Source organism: Balaenoptera physalus (genome assembly GCF_965194825.1).
Source record: "Balaenoptera physalus genome assembly, chromosome: 16".
In the NCBI taxonomy this organism is placed as follows: Eukaryota; Metazoa; Chordata; class Mammalia; order Artiodactyla; family Balaenopteridae; genus Balaenoptera; species Balaenoptera physalus.
Window position 1 is genome coordinate 1,497,130 of NC_138898.1, and position 22,351 is coordinate 1,519,480.

General features: G+C 62.3%; 2 protein-coding genes across 6 annotated transcripts in view; one reads left to right on the plus strand and one right to left on the minus strand.

Moving 5' to 3' along the window:
• Positions 1-138: 138 nt before the first annotated feature.
• CABLES2 (Cdk5 and Abl enzyme substrate 2) lies at positions 139-15,629 on the plus strand. The gene is made up of 10 exons (XM_082428861.1): positions 139-1,932; positions 8,967-9,038; positions 9,134-9,226; positions 10,322-10,399; positions 10,996-11,104; positions 11,471-11,636; positions 12,019-12,122; positions 12,307-12,413; positions 13,052-13,256; positions 13,381-15,629. Exons 1-10 carry the CDS (start codon positions 1,424-1,426, stop codon positions 13,519-13,521), a joined length of 1,584 nt encoding a protein of 527 aa, XP_082284987.1. The 5' UTR covers positions 139-1,423; the 3' UTR covers positions 13,522-15,629.
• A 124-nt stretch (positions 15,630-15,753) lies between these two features.
• RPS21 (ribosomal protein S21) overlaps positions 15,754-22,351 on the minus strand; it is a gene marked incomplete at its 3' end in the record, with an annotated part of 67,931 nt that continues 61,333 nt past the window's right edge. For 2 of the 5 annotated variants that reach the window (XM_082428887.1, XM_082428886.1), the window contains exons 2-6: positions 16,717-16,775; positions 16,538-16,601; positions 16,327-16,398; positions 15,897-15,952; positions 15,754-15,817 (exon numbers count right to left, since the gene is read on the minus strand). In XM_082428887.1, the coding sequence (XP_082285013.1) occupies positions 15,808-15,817; positions 15,897-15,952; positions 16,327-16,398; positions 16,538-16,601; positions 16,717-16,766 (252 nt within the window). In that variant the 5' untranslated portion in view covers positions 16,767-16,775. Of the gene's footprint in view, positions 15,818-15,892; positions 15,953-16,326; positions 16,399-16,537; positions 16,602-16,716; positions 16,780-17,000; positions 17,120-22,351 lie in introns of those variants that run through there. The other 3 variants (XM_082428885.1, XM_082428884.1, XM_082428888.1) reach the window with 3 other exon arrangements.

Genomic DNA, 22,351 nt, shown 5'->3' on the forward strand with positions numbered 1-22,351 from the left:
GGAACACAACAGGGAATGTCCGCCAGGCCCCACACAGAGCCCCTCCACACTCTGGGTCCCTGGTCCACTGGCCTGTGAGCCATCACCACAGGGCAGCTCACCCAGGCTTCCAACCGACAGACACAGAACCTGGAAGAAGACCACGCCCACTCCCCCCGCCCCCGACCCCCACCCCGTCCCTGCGGCACCACCAAAGTTTAACATAATGCCAGTTGGCAGAGGAGGCAAGTCTGCAGGGCCCAGCTCCATTATCGGGCAGCAGACAGCATGGTTTTGGAGCTGAGGGCCAATAACCAAATGACAGCCCTCCACCGCTTCATCCTCCCACCGCCCCTTTTCATTTCCCTCATCTGACATCCGCTTAACTATTAGCTACCAGTTTGGCAGCCCGTCCCCGCCCCAACCTGCCAGGGTCCTCCTACTGGCAACAGCTGGCCAGCAGGGCCAGGCCCTGGGGCCCTGATCCATGATGATGCTGCTGGCCTCCCGCTCGCTAAGAGGCGCTCTGCAGGCCAGGGCTGTGTCGGCCCCGCCCCCGCCCCCAACACCTGCACGAAGGAGAGAAATGCGTGTGGCGTGTATGGTTCCACGCAGGAGCAGTCACAGCTGCGTGGGTAAACCACACGGCAAGTGCCGGTCTCCAGCCGCCGGGAAGACCCAACGCTGGTGACAGCCCCGGGCTGAGCCCACTGAACCCTGACCACACCCTGAGGTGGAAATCAGTGTCCCCACCTGAAGGATAAGTAAGCCCACAGGCACACAGCTGGACAGAGCAGGCCAGTGGCACAGAGGTGGCTGCAGGACCCTGCCCCCCAAGACACAGGTGGGCTCCTGGGGGCTCCAGAAGCCAGCACCTGAGCATGAAGCCACCGGCTCTGAAGTTGGGGGTCCTGGTACCCCCCAGACTCAAGGTCGCTTTGCTGCTGACGGCCGTGCAGGACTCTGTCTGGGGCTGAAGGCCCAGCACCGCCCGCCTGCCTGCCACCCCAGGCAGGTGCCTTCTCCCCTCGGACTCGCGGGGTCGTCTTCAGTCACTGGGGGAGGCCAGGGGGCACCGCTGGCCATTCCTGGGGCTCCCGGCGGGTGGTACAGCTCCAGCGCCCGCACGTCAGACCCCCGCCCCCGCAAAGACACACACACCAAGAGGGGAGGTGCCTGGAGCCTAAAGACGAGGCTTTAAGAACGCTGACCACGAACGCCACAGCCCAGCAAGTGGAACAGAGCACTGGCGCCCCGGGGCCGCGACTTCCGATCAGGGACTCGAACCCGCGGCTCCTGCACCGGCTCGCCCAGAGCCAGGCCTCGCGAGCCCAGCCGGCGGGCAGACGCGCTTCTCCCGGCTCCCCACTGGCCGCCTCGGAACCCGCTCTAGGACCCAAGGGAGCCGCTCCCCCCTCCGCCCCCGGCGGCGCCGCGCTGGCCAATGGGCGGGCGTAACGGCCATATATTTGCATACGGGTGCGCCCTGGCCAATGGGCGGCGGGCGCGGGCGCATGCGCGAGCGGGAGGGCGGTGGCGGGCGCGCGGCGGGCTCAGTCGGAGGATGGCCGCGGCCGCGGCGGGTGGGTCTCCGGGTCAGTCCCCCGGCCCCGCCGCCGCTCGGGCCGCGCCGCAGGTGCTGCGGCGGCGAGGGGATTCGCGGCGACGCCAGGCCGCGCTCTTCTTCCTCAACAACATCTCCCTGGACGGGCGGCCCCCGAGCCTGGGCCCGGGCGGCGAGAAGCCCCCGCCGCCGCCGCCGCCCGCCGAGGCCCGCGAGCCGCCCGCGCCGCCGCCGCCACCGCCGCCGCCGCCGCCCGCTCTCCCCGCCGGCCTGCCCCTGCCCGGACCCGCGGGCAGGGCCTCGGCGCCCCAAGGCCTGCTCAGCCCCGCGCCCGCGCCCGCCGGCTTGGGCCTCGGCCTGAGCCTGGGTCTGGACGGGCAGCGCCAGAGGTGAGTGTGGCCCGGGTCACCTGGGGCCTGGGGGGCGGCGGGGTGGCCTGGGGCTGGGTCAGCGCGGGGGCCGGGGTCACCTGGCGGAGTCACCCAGGGCTCAGGGTTGGGGGCAGTGGAGTGGCCCAGGCAGGGGTTGAGGTGGCCTGGGGGCCATCAGCACAGTGAGCAGGGTGGCAAGGTGGCCCTGGGCTGGCTCAGCTCATAATGTGGGGTTGAGATGATCTATGGAAGATGAGGATCAGCTCGTGACACAGGGTCTGAGTGACACGTCAGCATAGGACTTGGAGATCGGGAGGTGACCCTGATCCCCTGTGAGCCCCAGACACAAGTTGGGGTGTCCTGGGCCCTGTCAGTGAGGGACACAGGGTTGGGGTGTCCTGCACCTTGCCAGCCCCAGAAGGGAGTCTTGACTGGGCCCACCATCCTAAGATGTCAGAGTCAAGAGTCATCTGCGAGCTGTCAACTCCCTGGACACGGATCTTAGGGTTTCCTCGGGCCCCGTGAGTCCCCAGACTTAAGGGTCATGGTCTCCTTAATTCTGCCACCCCTGAATACGGGGTCAGGGTCCTCTCAATCTTGTCAATGCCCTGAACATGGGTCTGGGGTTCCCTCAGCCCTTATCAGCCCCCAGACACAGCCCTGTCAGCTCCAGACACACCCCCCTCCCCAGCCCACTGTTACCGGTCCCGCTGACACAGGGACTCACAAACACCCCCTCTATGTTCCCCTTCGTTCTCTAAGCTGGGTGACCCCCTCCATGTGGGCCAGGGATCTTCCCTGTACTGTGACATCTAGCCCCAGAGTCTCCCACACCAGGCCAGACCTCCCAGCCCCCCATCCCACAGCTACTGGTCACTGGAGGCCCCCCATTACCCCTGCCTCCTTTGTCCCCTCTGAGCTCAGGGCCCCTGGGCCTGTCACATCCCAGATCGCAGGCACTCCCCCTGCCCTGATCTCATTTCTAGGAACGCCTCAGCCCATCTCAGGGCCACCCCCACCCCTGAGCTCTGCCCCTCTAGTCTGTGCCCCCTGCCCCAAAGCCTGCTTTCCTCAGCCGGCAGACTCTCCCACGAAGTGGTCCTGTCTCCTGGCAGCCGTCAGCCCGAGGAAGGACAGTCCCCCCTTCACGCCAGGTCCCATTCAAGTCACTCCGACACTCCAGGGCAGAGCGGCAGGCACGTCCACTATGTGAGGCCTCGTGGGTCCCACTCACCTACAGCCAGGCCTGCGCTGTGCCCTCCTCTCCCGGTCCCGCAGCCCTGTGTGTGGTGCTGGGCAGGCCGTGTGTCATTCAGCAAACAGTTCAGGCGCCCCGGTTGGGGGCCAGGCCCTCCCTGTGAACCAGACAGGCCGGCAGCCTGGCCCACGAAGCTGATCGAACGGGAGGATGCAGTGAAGCGCCTGTAACCAGGAGCCCTGCGTGGCGATGGCGCTTGATGGCGATGGCGCTTGATGGCGCTTGCGCTGCTTCTGAAGAGCGTGTGAGGGGCCCACGCTCTGGAGGACACAGAACAGGCTGGGATGTGGCGCAAGTCAGGTGCCCTTCGCTGTTCCTGCTGCACCCTCCACGGTCCTGGTGTCCCTCCTCCCCTGGCCTGGCCCGTGCAGGGAGCCCTCTCCTGCCCCTCCCTCCCACTTGGCCTTCCAATCCCCGTTCAGATGTCGCAGGGCCGCACCTGCCCACCCAGACTCTGTCCCTCCTCAGCTTCTGCTGCCGAGCACAGGGCTCAGCCCTTGGGTCTGAGGGTCACTGACCCTCCCCTGACAGATGGCAGGCTCCTGGGGTGGGCACTGTCCGTTTCTCTCTGTGCTCCCTGGGCCCAGAGGCAGGGCGGCGGATAGTCGCTGCTGAGTAGCAAAGGGGGCTGCTAGCTATAGGCTGTGGACTTCGAGGGTAAGTTGTTCTGGGGAGTGGAGAGAATCCGGAGGGTCTTTTCCCGAAGTCTGTGTCACGAGCGTGGTGGTCTGACCCAGGCTTTGGGAACAGACCTGGTTGGAATTCCAGCTCCACCTCTCAGGAGCTCTGTGACTCAGAGCAGGTGGCACAGCCTCTCTGAGCCTCAGTTTGCTTCTCTGTGAGATGGGTTTGTGTTAGGCACTACCTGCCGGAGGGGCTGTTGTGAGGTCTGCTGGATGGCCAGGGCTCAGCGAGGGTGGCAGTGGCCCGGCCCGGGGAGCGAGGACTCGCGGTACATCCCGGTTGCCCAGGGTGTGCTCACGGCTCAGCCCACGGTGGGGAGTTTGTGTTTCATGCTCAGGGCACAGTCTGGTGTGGCTGTTTCTGCTAAGCCAGTGAGTGAATCATCAGAATCCTTATCTGCCTCCCTAGAACTTTGTTTTCGTTTCAACACCGTGGTCACCTAGCACTTACCCAGTTTCTGGGCTTCTCCGGCTGGGTCAGACACAGGCTTGCAGGTCCTCTGCCTGCCCCACGAGACCGCTGTGCCCTCCTCCGTCCTGTTGGCCCTCCTCTCTCCTGGGGGAGGCCTGGAGGCTTCAGGCAGCAGCAGGGTTCCCTCTTGCAGTCCTGGAAGTCACAAGCCTGAGTCAGGGTGTGGGCAGGGCCTTGCTCCTGGGAGGGCTCCAGGGTAAGGGTCCCCCAGGTGTCCTGGGCTTGTGGCCACAACCCTGCAGTCTCTGACTCCGTCCTCACACAGCTTCCCCTTGGTGCCTCTGTCTTCACCTGGCGTTTCTCTCTGCGTATAAGGACACCCTGACCCAGCCGGTCATGGCATCAGGGCCCAGCCCCATGGCTTCATCTTAACTTGATCACACCTGTGAAGGCCTATTGCAGATGTGGTCGTAGTCACAGCTGACAGGGGTGAGGACTTCAGCACATATTTGGGGACACCGTTCAACCCCCAGCAGTCGTCATTAGTGTCCAGGGCACTAACGAGGGGGAAGGTGAGCTGGGGGCGTGGCCGGCTTAGCTGGGAGCAGAAACCCTTGCGATTCTGAAGGGTTTGCGCAGGGTTGGCTCCGAGAAAGGGCCTGGGATTTTAGCTGCCGTCTTGGCCAGGAGCCGCCTAGCGCTCTGGAGGCTGCCGAGTGCCTGTCCAAATTAAAGCGATTTCGGTGGAGTGTCTGGCAGTCTGTTCACATCACTGATTTGGGGGTTTCTTGCTCTCTAGCTGGAAAACGGCTGGAGGTGGTCACCGAGGTTGGAGCCTAGAGGGGGTCCAGAGGCCCTGCTGAGATGGAGGCCGGCCCAGGACCGCACGTGGGTCCTGTCACCCGGGGAAGCTGGCAGGGACTTGGGGAGACAGGGTACCCAGGACGACCCACTCACTCAACAAGGATGCGCGACGGCCTGTGATGTGCCAGGCCCCGTGCGCGGGCCGGGGTTGACTGGTGGGCCGGCCGGACGAGACCCCTGCCCACGCTCTCCTGGCAGGGGCGGGTTCAGCGTCGTCGTGCTGGCCCCCGTCAGCGGCCTGCCCGTTCTCAGACCGTCTGAGCCCACGTACAGCAGCCCCTGCACGTGGCCCCTGGCTCGGCCTGAGGGGTCTCCCAACTAGGCAGGAGCCCTTCTCTTCTCAGCTGGGCCGTTTTTTTCAGTTGCAAGTGAAGGAGTTTATCAGGCAGTGGAAACAACGTCTAAAAAGGGGCGATGTCTCTTCCTGCCTGTCTCTGGGGGAAGGCGGGTATGGGTCACCGGTTCGTAAAGGGGCAGCGTGAACGCGAGCCGGCGGGGTGGTCGCCTGTGCCATCCTGACAGCCTCCCCTGTGCCCCCGACCCCGTGCTCTCTACAGAGTCCAGCGCAGGCGGCCTCGGGCCAGTCGCCGCCATGTGGGGGGCACCGTCCCGTGTGCCTTGGACGGCTTAGCCGCGAGGGCCTCCTGGCTCCCTGGGACTTGCATTTGCCCAGACGTCAGGGAGTGGGAGGGTGTCAGCTGAGGTGGCAGGAGCCCGAACTTTGTTCTTTGTAGTTTGTTTGTAGCAGTTTTTAAACAGAGGTGTAACGGGCATACAGGGAGAGGCGCACACATCGTGACCACCGACCACCAGGACTCGGGGCGCGGCACCGCCTGTCCCCCCGCAGGTTCTCAGCCAGGCCCTGCACACACCGCTTCCAGGGGCCTGCTCCCAACGGGGTCCACGGCGGGATTGCTCCCAGTGGGTGTCGTTCCGGGTAGAGCTGCTGGAACGTTCGTGTCGTGCCTGCAGGCCCGGGCCGGCATGTGGTCAGCGTTGGGATTCTGAGCCGTTTCCAGAGCGACGAGTGCTTAGGGGTGCCGTCTCCCCAGGGCCACGTGGGAGACCGTGGAGGTCCCGCCTCGGGACTCCTGAGAGGCTGCCTCTGAGGTCGAACGGCCAGTGGTGGGTTTGGAAAGGGCGCCGCCTAAGGAAGGGGCCGGGCGCCAGTCCCCGTCCTGGGACGAGCGAGCCCGCAGCTGCCTGGCGGCCCCCGGAGGGTCCCCATCCCAGCGGGGCTCCCGGCCTCCCTCAGGCCGCAGGGCCTGCTCCTCGGGGGTGGCAGGTGGGAAGGGGGGGCTCGAAAGCAACGGCCCCTCACTTGGCCAGCCTGGTCTGTGCTCAGAGTTCAGGGTGCCATCGTCAGCGTTGTCCCTGCCTCTGGACCCAAACCCAAATAGCATCACGCGGACACAGGCCGAGTTCGGGAAAGGAGCCCTGAGAGCGCGGAGCAGCCTTGATTCCAGCTCCCCCGACGCGGTCAGGAGGGCGGCACGGGGGCGGGTGGCAGAATCCAGGGGCGGAGGCAGCGCCGGGGCGCAGGGCGCAGCTCCCAGCCCCTAACCCCCGCCAGCTCTGTGCCGCAGTTTCACCACCTGTACGCTGAGGGCTGTGAGGATTGAGTTTACGTGTAAAATGCTTACAGAGAAGGAAATGTAGACGAAAACCACAAAGACGGAGAGATGTACGAAGCCAGCTGGGACCAGGTGTTGAAGCTTGGTGGGGTGAGAGGCGGCTCCCGGAGCGAGCTGGGCCAGAGGTCAGGCCGCCGGGGGCTGGGGGTGCTGACCGTGCCCCTGGGCTGGCCCCCGAGGGCCCATGGCTGCCTCCGTGGAGACTGCCGCTGGCCTCTGGGCCCTGTAAACGAGGCCGCGGGCGTGCAGGAGCCGTCGGGCCTCACCTGGGAAATTACCTGAGGAGGCGAGCCTGAGAGAGCCACGCGGGACTGCTGCCCGGGGCCTCTGAGCCCAGCCCCGCGGGGCAGGACACGCACACCTGTCTGGGGCGTCCCCGTCTCCACCAGGCCGGCTTCGCTTCCCGGCACAGGTCCTGCACGTCCACCTGCAGTGGGGCACCCTCTCAGGGCAGGGCCTGCCTCATCGCCCACCGTGGGGCCGGTTCTCACCGGCCCCTACCCCAGGCCTCCTTGGTTGCTGGGTGTCTGCCTGACACGCCCCTCCTGCTGCCCCCTTCCCACCTGGCCTCAACTGGGAGAGATGGCCTGGCCGTGCCAGGCCTCGTCTGGACGCCAGGGGTCCTGCTGGGGGGAGGGTCCCGTGAGACGCTGCAAGGAAGGCGGCGTCTGGGCAGGCTGCAGCTTCCGGGAGCGGCTCAGCAGCAAGCCCTCCTCTCTCTCTCCCCCTCCCTAGGAGCCCACACGCGGCTCAGGCTCTTAGGAAATGGCCGCTGTTGACACCTGGGCCCTGGGCACCTGCCCAGCCCAGGCTGAGTGTGAGACCCGTGTTCCTCCATCTCGTAAACCACGGCGACCTGAGCTCCAGGAAGAGTGGGGCAGCAGGGCCCGCCTTCTTGGCTTTGTCCTGAGCGGTCCCTGCTGGTGGCCTTGGTGGCAAGAACCTGGGTGTGTGATCTTGAGCTGAGGGTGCAGCCTGCGCGGGGCTTCTGGGCCCCGTGCCGGGTGAGAGGCTGCCCTCCCGAGCTCCCTGTGTGCTGGGTGCTGGTAAGGTCCCCTCCTGGGATGGTTGTAAACCAGACCAAACCCCGGTTTGTCTCTGGGACAACCCCAGCGCTGTCAGCACCTCAGAGGGCTGGGGGGAGCCCCCGACTGTCATCGGGCGGCCGGTCTTTGGTTCCCTTTTGTGGTCACCGACACTCCTCCCCGACCCCCCAGCACGTCTGGGGTCTCTGGGCTTCAGCCTCAGGCCTGACCTAAGGCCATTTGTGTCCCCTCCCGAGGAGTCGCTGAGGCCATCTCCCCAGCCCAGGAGGCCTCCTGACCACGCAGCCACGCATCTGGGTTCAGACTCCCCTCTGCGTGGGTCTAATAGAAGCGCTTTCCTCCCTGTCCCTGGGCAGGGTCTTGCTCCGGGAAGAATTCTGGCCGCCAGGCCTGGACGGTGCTGAGGAGGGGCTGCGGGTTGATGGGTTTCTGCCTCCTTTATGCTCCCAGGCCTGGGCTGAGAGGCAGGAGGCGAGGGAGGGCGGGGGAGCACCGCGAGCTCAGAACGCCCACTGTGCTTCCCGCCAGGCGACAGGCCCAAGCAGACACCTCCCTGACATGCATGCCAGGGCTGCCGCTGCCTGGGGAGGGGGATGGCCACGTGAGCTGAGCCTCAAGTCAAGGGGGACGCAGCCGTGGGAAGATCTGGAGAAAGAAGGTTCCAGACCGAGAGAACAGCCCCTGCGAGTGCCCTCAGGCCGGGGGTGGGGGCTGGTGCAGGGAGGGCGGCCCAGCCGAGGGGGAGAGGCTTCTGGGTGTCCTGGGCCGGGGGCAGCACTTGTGGCGGCTCCACACGCTGAGGTGGGCAGGAGAGGGTTGGCAGGACGTGTGCTTGTCTGACGTCCAGCCCTGCAGAGCCACCGCTGGACCCTGTCCAGCCCCACCATGCCCCCTTCCTGGGACCCCTGGCTGAGCTCCGAGAGGCAGTGGGCAGACCAGGGCCCGGCCAGCCATCCCTCCCGGTGCCATGTCCCCCTCAGGTTCTTCTGGCCTTGGGTGGCCCTGCCCAACACTCAGACCTCACCGCAGACCTACTTCTGGCCCGTGGCCTGGGGGCCCCATCGGGGCCTGAGAAGCAGGCTGGGCCTCTGGGAGGAGGGCCCACGAGGCAGCCTCCGGACAGTACCCTGAGGCCCTGCCGTGTCCTCTTTACAGAAGGCGCGTAGGCTCCCAGCGCTGCTCCCTCGAGTTTCTGGAAGACACGGTGGGATGTGCCTCAGTTCAAAGGTAAGGAGCCCCGCCTGCCGCTTGCACCCCCGTCCTTTCTCCTGGGGCCAGAGAGGCTCCCAGGAGGGGAAGAGTGACCTGCTTTTCACCTGCAGAACCAAACATACGTCTGGATCCCCAAGACACAAAGGCCTGAAGAAGACGCACTTCATCAAGAATATGAGGCAGTACGACACCAAGAACAGCAGGTGCCAGCGTGCGCCAGCCCAGCCCCAGCCCTGGGGCTGCCCACCATGTCCTCCCTCGAGCCTGGTGGGATCCGGGGTCCTGCCCTTGTCAGCAACCCTTTCTTCCTTCAGTGCGCTAAGGAAGTGCTCGCCCACACGGCCCAGCCCGTGTCCCTTCGGAAGTGGACCTTCCTCCCCATCCCACCCTCTTCCCTCTGTATTCACCAAACGCTGGGGTCCATAGCACGTCCTGGGCAAGGAGCCGCCTGGCCACCCCAGCCTTGAGTAGAAGTTTAAACACAGGGACATAGGAAACACAGTGGGAACAGGCAGAGTGGTGGGCTGTGTCTGGGAGAGAAGGGAACACAGAGGGCATCTGGCTTCCCTGAACCGGGCTGCAGAGTGACAGCCAGTGCCCAGCACAGCCCTCCGAGGCCCTGCATCTGTAGAAGCCCCGTCCCTCATGCCCCGTGTCCCTCACGCTCTGGCCTTGAGGCCATCGTCCTGACCCAAAGCGTCTCCAGACCGTTCCCCTTCCTGCTGGAGGCCGTGCCCAGGCACCTACCAGGCAGCCCTGGTCGGGCAGTGCTGCGTCTTCCCTGCACTGGCTGTAGCTCGGACAGTCCTGGGTCCCCCAGCATGGTCCCCAGCATGACGGGCTTGGCCCAGGAGCAGGCCCCCAGCAGACTGAGCGCCAGGCTGGCTTCAGTGGGCCCTGGGTGCCCAGGGTCCCAGCCAGGGAAGGGGGTCTTCCACCGTCGTCCTCCCTGCTGAACTGGGGCCGGGCTGGGCAGAGCCATGCGCAGAGGAGGGAAAGGCCGTCCTCCCTGCTGTGCGCCCCACACAGCGGCCCCTCTCGGGCCACTTTGTCTCGGCACATGGAACTGGGTGCTTTCTGATGCCATTAGGCTCCTACCCCGCTGGGATGCCTGAGGACGGGCTTCCTCAACCAACCGTCCTCGGGCACGTGCCTCTGCCTCTGGTGTCTGCACAGCCTGGCCTCTCTTGTATGAACCGCCATCCCGGGCATCCCCTGGTGCCTGGGGCAGTTCCCATCTGAGTCTAGGCAGGAAGGGAAACGCCTGCCGCCCTGCCCTGACCCCGTCCTTCCCGCAGGATTGTGCTCATCTGCGCCAAGCGGTCCCTGTGTGCGGCCTTCTCGGTCCTGCCCTATGGAGAAGGCCTGCGCGTCAGGTGAGCGGCTGGTCCCCACCGGCCGGGGGCTCCACACCATCACAGACTCACACGGGGCCAGCAGACCAGCTTCTGCCGAAGCTGCTTGAGAGCTCTGAAGGCCATCTGGGTCCTGGTTCTCTGGGAGGGGCGCGTCCACACTGTTATCTCGTTTGAGCTGCTAAACGTCGGTGCCTGGGACGTTCCTCCTGGCGGGACACTGCTGTGCCTCCCGTGACCAGTCCAGGCAGCTGTGCCCAGCGCGTAGCCCCGGGAAGAGGGAGATGGCTGTCAGGGTGGGGACGGCGCGGCGGGACCTGTGTGCCCGAGGGTGTGGCTGCAGGTGGAGGGCGCACCCCTGGGAAGCGACTTGGGGTGAAGCCAAGGTCGGCCCACCACCAGGGAGATTGAACAGGAAGGGCCTGGGACCAGGAAGGAGCTGAGACAGAGACAGCTCTCCCAGCGGGAGTCCTCGTGACCCCTGATGAGGCTGCTACAGAGGGAGGGCGGGTCTCGAGGGTGCGGAGCTGGGGCGCTGCGGACCCCTGGGGCTCGGCTCCCCGCCTGCGCGAGGTCGGGGGCGGGGCCAGCAGCCTGTGCCATCCCGTGCGTTGCAGTGACCTGAGGGTGGAGAGCCAGAAGCAGAGGCATCCGTCCGGCGGCGTCTCCGTGTCTTCCGAGATGCTTTTCCAGTTGGAAGGCGTCGAGCTGGGGGCGGATGGAAAGGTAGGAGCAGACGCCGGGTGGGGGCGGGGGTCTTACGTGTGTCCGTCGAGGAAGTCGACTCAAAGTTGTGTTTCACTTGAGTCCTCGAAAACGTAAGGTCCAGCGGGAGGCAGCCACGCAGCCTGTGCAAACAGGCCGGTCACCTCGTGGGGGCCTGGTGACGACGGGAGGTCGGGGCCCCTGAGGCAGGGAGGAGCTCCGGCTGCAGACCCCAGATGCGGGGCGGGGCGTTCTGGAACCTGCAAGGGGGGAGCAGCGTCAGCCCTGGGCGGCGGGCGGTGGGAGCTGCAGCCATCAGGAGGGACCTGGCTGGACCTCTCGTCCTGGCCGGGGCGGCGGGGCTAAGCCCGATGCACTGCTTGCCAGGTCGTGTCTTACGCCAAGTTCCTGTACCCCACCAACGCCCTGGTCACGCTCAAGCCGGACATCCACGGCCCACCGCCTCAGCCCCGGCCCAGTGCCCCCCGCGCTCTGCTGGGGCCCAGATGCAAATCCGTCCCGCCCAGGGCGGCGCCAGCTGGCTCGGAACTAGGTAGCCCAAGGGCCCTGACCGGGGGCAGGGCAGGTGGCCCAGTGCATCCCATCCGAGCCCACAGTCCTCAGCCCAAGCCTGGGGAGCGGGTCCGCCGCAGCCTCTCAGGAGGGAGGCCCCCAGAGCGCACGCCCTGTGCTGCGCCTGAGCCCAGCCGTGGAGAACCTGCACCCACTGATGGCTCCGGGCGGGGGCCCCTCCTCATCAGGACGTCCTCCCCGACCCCGGCCCCCGAGGAGGGGGACCACACCTGGAGCCCCCGACCCCGCTCTCCTTGTCCCACGATGACGCCCTCAGCACAGCTGCTGCCTGGCACTAGGCCGGGGATGGCCAAGCCGCTCACCGGGGCTCGTGGTGGGTCAGGGCTGCGCTCTGCTCGCAGGGGCCGACGCGGGGGATGCCCTGGAGTACAACCCCGACCTCCTGGATGACCCTCAGTGGCCCTGCGGCAAGCACAAGCGCGTCCTCATCTTCGCGTCCTACATGGTAGGGGCGCCGCCCAGGGCTGGGCTGTGGGCCGGCACCGGGGGCGGGGGCAGCTACGCGCCCTGGGCCCAGCCTCACCCACGTCTCGGCACCGTTCTCGCGGGCCCGGGGCCTCACGGTCGCAGGCCCAGGTGGCATGCAGACGCCCCTGGGCCTGCATGGGGACGGTCCTTCTCCGTTGCAGACCACAGTGATAGAGTATGTGAAGCCCTCCGACCTCAAGAAGGACATGAACGAGACCTTCCGGGAGAAGTTCCCACACATCAAGCTGACGCTGAGCAAAATTAGGAGGTGAGGAGGGCTGAGGCGGGCATCGTCGAGCCCGCTGCCCGACAGGGCCTTCCGCAAGCTGCTGCCAGGCCGGGTCCGCGTTGATTCCTGAGATTGATAAAGGGACGCGCCCCTCCTAAGCCCCCTCCCGCCGTGCAGCCAGGCCAGTACCAGCAGCTCCCCTGCCGCCTCCTCGGTCAGGTGCCCTCGGTGCTTCTCATACCTGCCCACGCCTGCAGGGCTCCTCCTCACTGGCGCCCACAGCCCCTGAGCCGGGCCCTGTGACCGTCCCCGCTCGATAGATGAGGAGGTTGAGGCCCCACAGCCAGAGGTCCAGACTCTGCCTCAGCACGGCTGCACCTCAGGGCCTTTGCACTGCCCTTCCTTCCCCACACGGCCCCCTCACTGCCACAGGAGCACGGGGACGCTGTCCTCCGGGGGGGTCCCCTTGAGGACAGTTGGGTGCCGCGCGCCCAGCTGAGGGCCGAGTGGAGACCGAGACCAGCCTGCTGCCCGCCCACCAAGCCGTGGGCCCTAGCGCCGGGCCACAGCCTCTGGGAGGAAATGGCGCTTTTCTAGTGGCCCAAAGGCACACCCCTCAAGCAGGGACGTGGCCGCCTCCTGGCCCCAAAGCCCTTGGCTCCCGTGTAAACCCACAGTTTGAAACGAGAGATGCGGAACCTGTCTGAGGAGTGTGGTCTGGAGCCCGTGACAGTGTCCATGGCCTACGTGTACTTCGAGAAGCTGGTCCTGCAGGGCAAGCTCAACAAGCAGAACCGCAAGCTGTGTGCGGGCGCCTGCGTGCTGCTGGCCGCCAAGATCAGCAGTGACCTCCGCAAGAACGACGTGAAGCAGCTCATTGATGTGAGTATGCATGTCCCGGCTGCGGGAGCGGGGATCACCGCCCACGCCCAGACCCGGCCACCTGGCCGCCTGGACGGGAACCGGAGGAGGGGCCGCAGCCCAACCCCTCTCTTCTTCAACACAGAAGTTAGAAGAAAAGTTTCGGTTCAACAGACGGGATCTAATTGGGTTTGAGTTCACGGTGCTCGTGGCCCTGGAACTTGCTCTCTACCTTCCCGAGAACCAGGTGTTACCTCATTACAGACGCCTCACGCAGCAGTTCTAGCCTGGCCTGGCCCTGCGGGCGCGTTTCCAGGCGCTGGGTGTGGACGCGCGGCCCTCGCAGGCTGGTGCCACTCCCCCTCCACGCCCCTGCTTCCCTGGAGGGACACCACAGCACCGCGGTATTTCGGAGAGCCCTGCTGCATTCCTCCGTGAACAAAATGTGGGGCTCTGTTGTTGTTTCTTTTTTTCCTGTGCCTGGTCTGGCACCAGGACTTTGATTTTTGACGCGCGGTGGTGAATCCTGACTTCACAGCGTTTCTCCTGTTTGCGTCACCCAGCCTTCTGCTACCGTCTTAGCCACCGCGCTAGCATCTCATGGAGATCTGGGTTTCCAGACCTCACCACATGCGCTGGATTGCTAGCGTTAACCTGTTGGGGCATTAATCTCAGCTGTTCGGGGTTTTCGGACGTGGAGACCGCACTGTGGAATCCCCACTCCCCCCCTCGGCCCGACTCCTTCCCAGCCCAGCACAGCCCCCTCGGGGGGTGTGCACCCACCTCCCCGCATCCACACACACAGCTCTGGCGTCAGCCTAAGCCAAGGAGAACAGACCCCTGGTTGGTTTGGGTCTCATTTTTTTACTCTTGGACTTCTGTTCTTCCAAGGATCACATCACTGTGAAGTCCTGATGCCCTGTTGGGGGTCACACACCCCAACAGGCCTCTGGGCACAGAACTGGCCCACCCCACGCAGGGATCCGTCTCACCGGGAAGACCCCCCTTGCCCACGATACTTGGGACCTTCAGGATGACTGGATTGCTGGCTCTTGATCTTCCTAAGCAATATTGTGGAGAAACCGTGTTTACTGTCGTGTAGGATTTGGTTCGGTGGGTCTATTTTTCCTGAGGGAACAGAAACTTGTTAAACGGCGTCTGCTGAAGTTGTGACTTGAACCACACTTGACCCTCCAGCGGGGAGGAGACCCCTTCACAGCCCTGCCTCCCCGCCAGGGTCTGGTCAGCCTTCTTCCTCCCGGCAGGAAGTGGGAGCCGCCTTGGCCGGAGGAGCCGCCACACCAAGCAGACCCCAAGGGCTGGTCGTTGTCCTGGGCAGGTGTGTGCCCGGCTCGCCAGCTTCTCTACGCTCCACGTGGCCCAGTTCTTCCACTTGCTGCCCCACCAGAAACACTGAAGACCGTGGGCTGGAGCTTCTCCTTCACGGGTCAGCTGCTCTCAGAAAGGACCATGTTGGCTGGGCCATTAAGCTGCTTCCCTACTGCTGTCCCATAAAGCAGTCACTGGAGGGGCTCCGGGACAGCCCCACCCTGCATCCTACGCATGTGCACTGGTGCTTTTGCACAATGGAGAGGCCAGCCCTTATCAGAGCGCTCAACCACCAGCAACTTGAGACCCCAGCAGGGGTGCAGGACGGCAGCTCCCGCCCTGCTGGCTGCTGTTCGTTCTGCCTCAGTCAGTCGCTTGGGCTGAGGGAGGAGAGGGGGACAAGTGCAGGATGCAGCGCGAAGCCCAAGTCTGTATTCCAACCTTATTTATCAAGATGTGCCTCTTCCCTGTCTTCCCCAAGACGGCTCCCAAACCTGATGTGCACCAAGGAGGGCTTGAAGGATGAAGCTGCTAGGCCCCAGGCAACTCTTCTGCAAAGTGACCTGTCCAGCCAACACAGCGTCTCAAGGACACTTCTGTTAACAGACACTGCAGGGGACCAACTTACAAAACATACGTCCTGGTTTACAATTAGCCTTGAGGAACGTATCTTCCTGGAAATTTCTATACAGATGTTAGAGTGGCTGATACAGTAACTTTACAGTAAGTTTGCCTGTTTACGTAGTGAGAATTAGTCATTCACCAAACCCATCTGTAACCTTCCCTTTAGTGCATTGTGTCCTTTTTAATGTCAACAGCTGCCACTGTGTGGTACTCAAGTGAAGCCAGTATTTAAGGCATTAAAACTTCAGCCTAAAATGTCACCCCCTAGAACCAGCCCAGACATCTGTATCCAAGGGCCTGGGGCCACTCCCTCAGTGCCTAGGAGGCGCTGTGGACTTAAATGAGCGTGTTCAAGTGGCCCTCTGACCTCACTGTCTAGTCGAGTGTCATGGATCTGTTTGCAAAAAGTAATTGTGCTTTAAGTAAAATTTGGTTTTGCAACATGTGTCACAGGCTGCCCTTCAGCCGGCCGGCCCCTTCCAGTCACAGCAAAACGCCAGCCCCGACCCTCCAGAGCCCAGAGGAGCCCCCCCCACACACACCAAAGCACAGAAGCGAAACAAGATAGGTTTTCACTCTTTATTTATGACACACGTTCCACATCCAGGATCCTCTCCAGTCAGAAGTTCCTGGAACAAAAGGAAGAACTTTAAAACCTGGTCTCCAAAGACATCCTGGGCCTCTGTGCCCAGACCCCAGTCCTCTTACTTTGAGACAATGCCGTCAGCCTTGGCCAGTCGGAGAATGGAGTCATCTGACTCGCCCTAGGGGAGAACGCACATTGGGACCAGGCGCCCTGCTGGCCAGAGGTCCAGCCACACTGCCGTCCAAACCGAACAAGGGGAGACACACTAGCATCAGGCAGACCCCTGACAGTGCAAGGGTCAGACCCCTGGGGCCTGAGGGAGCTGTGATACCTGGGAAGCTCCGAGGTCATCGCCTGCCTGTTTTCTCAGGGTGGGCCCTTTCTTGGGCCCCCGAGCACCCTTTTCCACCCCCAGGAACATGCTGGCAGCCAGCACAGTCCAGTGCAGCAGGCTCCAGTCTATTCTGCCAACAAACCTGCTCAGGTTGGGAACAGGGAGGGAGATGCCACTCCGGCTCAAAGGCCCGCTGAGCAAGGCCAGGGAACACTCACCATCCTGCGAATGGCCCCGCAAATGGCGTAGGTTTTAAACTGGCCGTTAAACCTGCCTGTCACCTTGTCAACCTATGAACCGAGAATGGGGGTCACAAAGAGATGCAGCCAAACGCCTTCAGGTTTAAACCTGGGGTTTGGGAATCGACGTGAGACCCGCCCAGACCTCGCCCCCTCCCCAGGGGACAAGCCGTCCCGCCGCCCGGCTCACCTCGGCCACGTTCATCTGGATGGACGCGTGGTCCTTGGCGCCTATGATGCGGTTGCTGGCAGAGCTACGGGGGGAGCGCAGTGAGCGGGGACGGGGCTCGGCGGGCGAGGGGCAGGGAGAGGGCTCGGCGGCCGGTGGCGGCGGCGGGGGGATGCAGGGACGGGGCGGAAGATGCTTACCATTTCCGCGGCACGTACAGGTCCACGAACTCGCCGGCGTCGTTCTGCATGTTGAGGGAAAGTCTGCGGAGCCCCCCGCAGCGCCGTGAGGACGGGCCGTGTCCGCGCGCTCGGGTCCGTCCCCGCCCCCCACCGACCCCGGGCCCCGGGCCGCCCCCCCGCCCAGGCCCCGACCCCCGCACGCCCGAGTCCGTCCCCACCCCGCACCGACCCAGGCCCCCGCGCCTCCACCCAGCCCGGGCCCCGGCCCCGACCCCGACCCCGACCGCGGCCGCGAGACCTACCTGGCGGCACCACAACGAGCGCGAGCGCAGAAAGGAAGGGCCTTCTCCCCCGGCAGTGCTATTAGCGGGCGGGGCGGGGCCTCGGCGAGTACTTCCGGGTCCCGCAAGCCGCCGCGACTCTACGCAGAGGGCAAGGTCGGCCGCTCTGACGCACTTCTGCTTCCGGCGGGTGAGAGCCTACTGACGTTCGGCCGGCGCAGGGGGGCTGCGGCCGAGCCTCGAGAGCGAGTCGCAGTGCTGGGCGGGCGGCCGGCGCGGACTCGCGAGGGCGCCCGCGGGCGGGTCCCCGCAGCGGTGGGCTGCGCCCAGGGCGGGCGTTTCCCGCCGCCGGGACCTCCCGGTGCCCGCGGCCGCTCAGTCAGGACCTGCGGACCCGGGGGGCGAGGGCGGGGGCCCTGGAACGGGCCGCGCTCGTCAGCACGTGAGAGCTGCGGACTGGAGCGCTTACCCCGGAGACAAGCCCGGCATCACGAACGTGGACGCAGGAGGGCCGCCGTTGGTTCTAAGAGCGAAGAGTGGAGAGAGCCCCTGGGGTCTTGAGGGAGGAGCGGCAGGGCTGGAGTGGGGGGGCGCCCTCCCAGGATGTGGAAGACAAGCCCTCGGGAAACCAGTGCCTGAGCAGGGAAGGAGCTCGGCCAAGCCTCGTGGCAGAACCAGGTCGATCCCCCCCAGCCCTTCCGTCGCCCTGCACCATCCGGCCCCTGCCCAGGACCCCTCCTCCCACATCACGCCCACTGCATCCTCCACGGAGCAGTCTCTCCTGCTGCCAAGGATCCGTTAAGGAAGAAAATAGAAAAACTCCAGGCTGCAGAGCTGACTTCCCAGGGTCCCCCGCCCTGCGTTCCTGGGAGCGTGCCCTGCAGCCTCAACTAAAACATCCCGCTGGGCTTCATTTCGCGGAGGAGAGGGAAGGCCCCTCGGGGGTGGACTCCAGACCCTGCGCCCTTGGCCTCCGCCTGCTGCCCGGGCTGAGCCTGGCCGTGGAGTCTCCGAAGTCCAAACGCCCCTTTGCTTGGCACGCTCTCCCCATCCTCCCAGTGTGGGCTCCCAGCTCACTTCCCAGGGCTGTGTCTGCTCACCCTGTGGTGACGTGCAAATGCTCCCCATCAGCTTGGCCACACGGTGCCCCATTTGAGTCACTGCCAACTTCTGTGCGGCTCTGGGAGGGTTTAACATCTGGGCCTGGTGGGGGCTGAGGCCACCAGTTCCCTCGTACCCGGAAACTAGTGTTCGTGCGGACAGTGTGTCTGCTGTTGCTTCCACTGGGCGCCAGCAGCTGGGCCTCAGGAGTGAGGTCACCGAGGCCAGCGCCCTGTAGGAAGGTCACACTCCACGTTCATGCCAGCCCTGAGAGGTGTGTGCTTTTTCCAGGACCCCCAGGACGTGCACAGACATTACGTGTTTATGTTTGTGGTTGTGATACCGACCAGGGTTCTTGGTCTTCCCTAATCAGTAGAAATTGATAAAAAGCCAGACAAATTCAGGCAAGGCTTTATCGGGGCTCCTGCTGCAGCAGGGGGGAGTGGAAACAAGTAACGGGTTCCCTTGCTAGCTCCCCAGGGGAGTCGAGCTGGTTCCTTATATGGGGTGAGGATAGGGGCAGGTCCAGGGCTCGGGCCAGAGGGGTGGCTTAGGTGGTCTGCCCACCCCTCTGGTGGTGGGGTGTGCAGGGCACATGCGCAGGACCCTGCTTTTGCTCCCTGTACCCTGTTTTTGCTCCCAGCTCTTTAAAAGTGGCAGCTGGGATTTTGATCTTTTTGTATCTTTCTGTCCATAATTTGCCTCCGCTGTGCATGTATGCTGCTATTTTTCATCCCATACAGTTATTTTGTACAATGTTTTGTAGCTCAAGGAGACATCTGTCCAGGTGCAAGCCTTGCAGCAAAGGGTCCCAGGTGCCAGCCTGTCTCAGTTGGGGGTCTGCACAGCTGGCCTGCCTGTCAGTGTGTGGGTCAGCCCAGCTAGGCCTGGTCATCAAGAGATTGTCTCTGTAGCTGAGAGGCAGGAGACGGAGACAGCTAGAGCCCTGGAGCACCAGAAAGGAGAGAGGCAGAGCGAGGTCTGCGAGAGTCCTATCCATCAGAGTAGAGAGCCCAGAAATAAACCCTCACACGTGCACACATATGGTCAAATGATTTTTGATGAGAACTGTTTAAGAAGGAAAGGGCTGTCTTTTCAACAAGTGTGCTGGGAAAACTGGGTCTGCACATGCAAAAGAATGAAGCTGGACCCTTACCTCACACCAGTTGCAAAAATTAACTCAAAATGGATCAAGTACATAGACACAAAACGTGAAACTATAAAACTCTTAGAAGAAAACATAGGACACAACCTTCATGACATTGGGTTTGGCAATGATTTCTTACATATGAGACCAAAGGCACAGGCAGCAGCAACAACAACCAAAAAAAACTGGACTTAATGAAAAATTAAATTTGTGCATCAAAAAGACACCATTGGGGGACTTCCCTGGTGGCTCAGTGGTTAAGAATCTGCCTGCCGGGGCTTCCCTGGTGGCGCCGTGGTTGAGAGTCTGCCTGCCAATGCAGGGGACATGGGGTCGAGCCCTGGTCTGGGAGGATCCCACATGCCGCGGAGCAACTGGGCCTGTGAGCCACAATTGCTGAGCCTGCGCGTCTGGAGCCTGTGCTCCGCAGCAGGAGAGGCCGCGATGGTGAGAGGCCCGCGCACCGCGATGAAGAGGGGCCCCCACTTGCCATGACTGGAGAACGCCCTCTCACAGAAACGAAGACCCAACACAGCCATAAATAAATAAATAAATAAATAAATAAAATTCAAAGTTTAAAAAAAAAAAAAGAATCTGCCTGCCAATGCAGGGGACACGGGTTCGAGCCCTGGTCCAGGAAGATTCCCACGTGCCGCAGAGCAGCTAAGCCCGTGAGCCGCAACTACTGAAGCCCGTGTGCCTAGAGCCCACGCTCCTCAACAAGAGAAGCCACCGCAGTGAAAAGCCCGCGCACCACAACGAAGAGTAGACTCCGCTCGCCGCAGCTAGAGAAAAGCCTGTGCGCAGCAACAAAGACCCAATGCGGCCAAAAATAAATAAATAAATTCATAAGAAAAAGAGACACCATCAGGACTTCACTGGCGGTCCAGTGGTTAACACTCTGCCTTTCCGATGCAGGGGGTGCAGGTTTGGGGAACTAAGATCCCACGTGCCTCGTGGCGTGGCCCCCCCAAATTTTTTTAAATAAAATTTTCTTTAAAAGACACCATCAACAGAGTAAAAAGGCAACCCAAAGAATGGGAGAAAATATTTGCAAATCATACATCTGATAAGGGATTAATATTCAGAATGTAGAGAGAACTCCTAAAACTAATCAACAACAACAACAACAAAAACCTAATTCAAGAATGGGCAAAGGACTCCGAAAGACATTTCACCAGAGAAGGTATACAAATGGCCAATAGGAACATTTAAACAAGTGCAGCATCCACTAATCAGGGAAATGCCAGTCAAAACTACAACGAGACACCACTCAAACCCACTATAAAATATAATATAAAAAAATAAATATTATAAAAATAAAAATGTTCACAAGGATATAGAGAAATTGGAACCCTTGTGCATTGTTGGTAGGAATGTAAAATAGTACAGCTGCTGTGGGAAACAGTATGGTGGTTCCTCAAAAACTTAAAAATAGAACTACCATGTGATCCAGCAATTCCACTTCTGGGTCATTTACCCAAAAGAACGGAAAACAGTGTCTTGAAGAGATATTTGCACACCCATGTTCACAGCAGCATTATTCACAATAGCCAAGAGGTGGAAGTAACCCAAGTGTCTATGGGTGGATGAACAGATAAGCAAAATGTGGGCTATGCATACAGTGGAATATTATTCATCCTTAAAAAGGAAGGAAATTGTGACACGTGTACAGACGAACCTTGGAGATGTTCTGCGAATTAAAATAAGCCAGTCATAAAAAGACAAATACTGTGTAATTCCACTTACACGAGGTACCTAGAGGAGTCAAATTTAGATGGAGAGTAGAATGGTGGGTGCCAGGGGCTGGAAGATGGGAATGGGGTATTAGTGTCTAATGGGTATAGAGTTCCATTTTACAAGATGAGAAAGTTCTGGAGATGGATGGTGGTGACGGCTGCACAACATTATGTATGTGTTTAATACCGCTGAACTGCACACTTAAAAATGATCAAGGTGGTAAGTTCTATGTTATAGTGTATTCTATCACAATCCAAAAAAAAAAAAACATTTAAGACTATAGGTCATGCACGCATGCACACACATGGGCATACACACAAGACATCACAGTCTCATCCTCCCCGAGGTGGGATCCCAAGGCCAAGATCTTCAAAAGGAAGCCCTGTGACCCCACCCTCGGGCCTGTGAAATCTGGATGAGCCCCCCCCCCCCGCCTTTAAGAAACCCTGCTGTCTGAAGTCTCAGGTCCCACAGACAGAGGAGCCAGTGGTCCCTGAAGGGAGCCTACGTGGGCCTTCCATCAGCAGGGCCTCCTGGCATCTGAAGTGGCGGGGGGCAGCTGCTCAGGCTGGAGGCTGCCAGAGGTCAGGAACCTGGGGAGAGGTGTCCCCACATCCCACTTGTACTCTCCCCAGCAGCCACTACGGGGCGCCCAAGAGCTGCACCTGGCCCTGCAGGCAGCCCTGCGAGGGGCCCAAGGGCAGAGGCTCACCCGTCCACTCTCTGCCCACTTTCCTGCCAGCTGAAGGGGGCTGGCCACCTCCCTCAGGCCCCTGACCCCTCGCCCCTTGCCCAAGGGGTGACTTGTTTACTGAGCTTCCTGTGGGGTCTCCAGGTTGGAAAAGGACCAGAGGCTGGGTGGGATGAAGGGATTGGGGACGGGAGGACCTGGCACTTGAAGACAGTGTCCTGAGCCCTTTTTGCAGCTCCCGGGGCAGCTCCCAGGGGTTCAGAGCGGCAGCTCTTCAGCAGGATGGTCCCCATCAGGATCCCCGAGCACTTCCAGGTCTACAGAGCATACACCTGTTCCTGCCCCCTGCACCCCCAAGTGCTCTAGATCACCCTGACTTCCAGTATGCCATCAGGATGGCAGGCTGACTTTGCACCCTCCCTCTGCCTCGTAGCTGTGTGACAGGTCACTTAGCTGTCTCCTCCTCCTCCCGGCTCTAAAGCAGGGACAGCTGTAAGAGCACCACCCGGGAGGGGTAACACATATGCGGTGCTCAGAGTGGACGTGGCGTTCAGGAGGCCCTCAGCATCCCCATCGTCACGATCAACATCACTGCCACCTTCGTCATCCCCGCTATCACCATCATTATTATGCTGTGACCCCAGGTCCCACCGCTATAGATTTGAACCCTGGGCTGACGACTCCAGAAGCTGC

Coding starts and splice junctions, on each gene's coding strand:
- CABLES2 (XM_082428861.1), top strand. CDS start 1,424: ATGGGCGGGCGTAACGGCCATATATTTGCATACGGGTGCGCCCTGGCC. Junction 1,933..8,966: donor CTGGACGGGCAGCGCCAGAG/GTGAGTGTGGCC, acceptor TCCTCTTTACAG/AAGGCGCGTAGGCTCCCAGC. Junction 11,637..12,018: donor GCCAGCTGGCTCGGAACTAG/GTAGCCCAAGGG, acceptor CTCTGCTCGCAG/GGGCCGACGCGGGGGATGCC.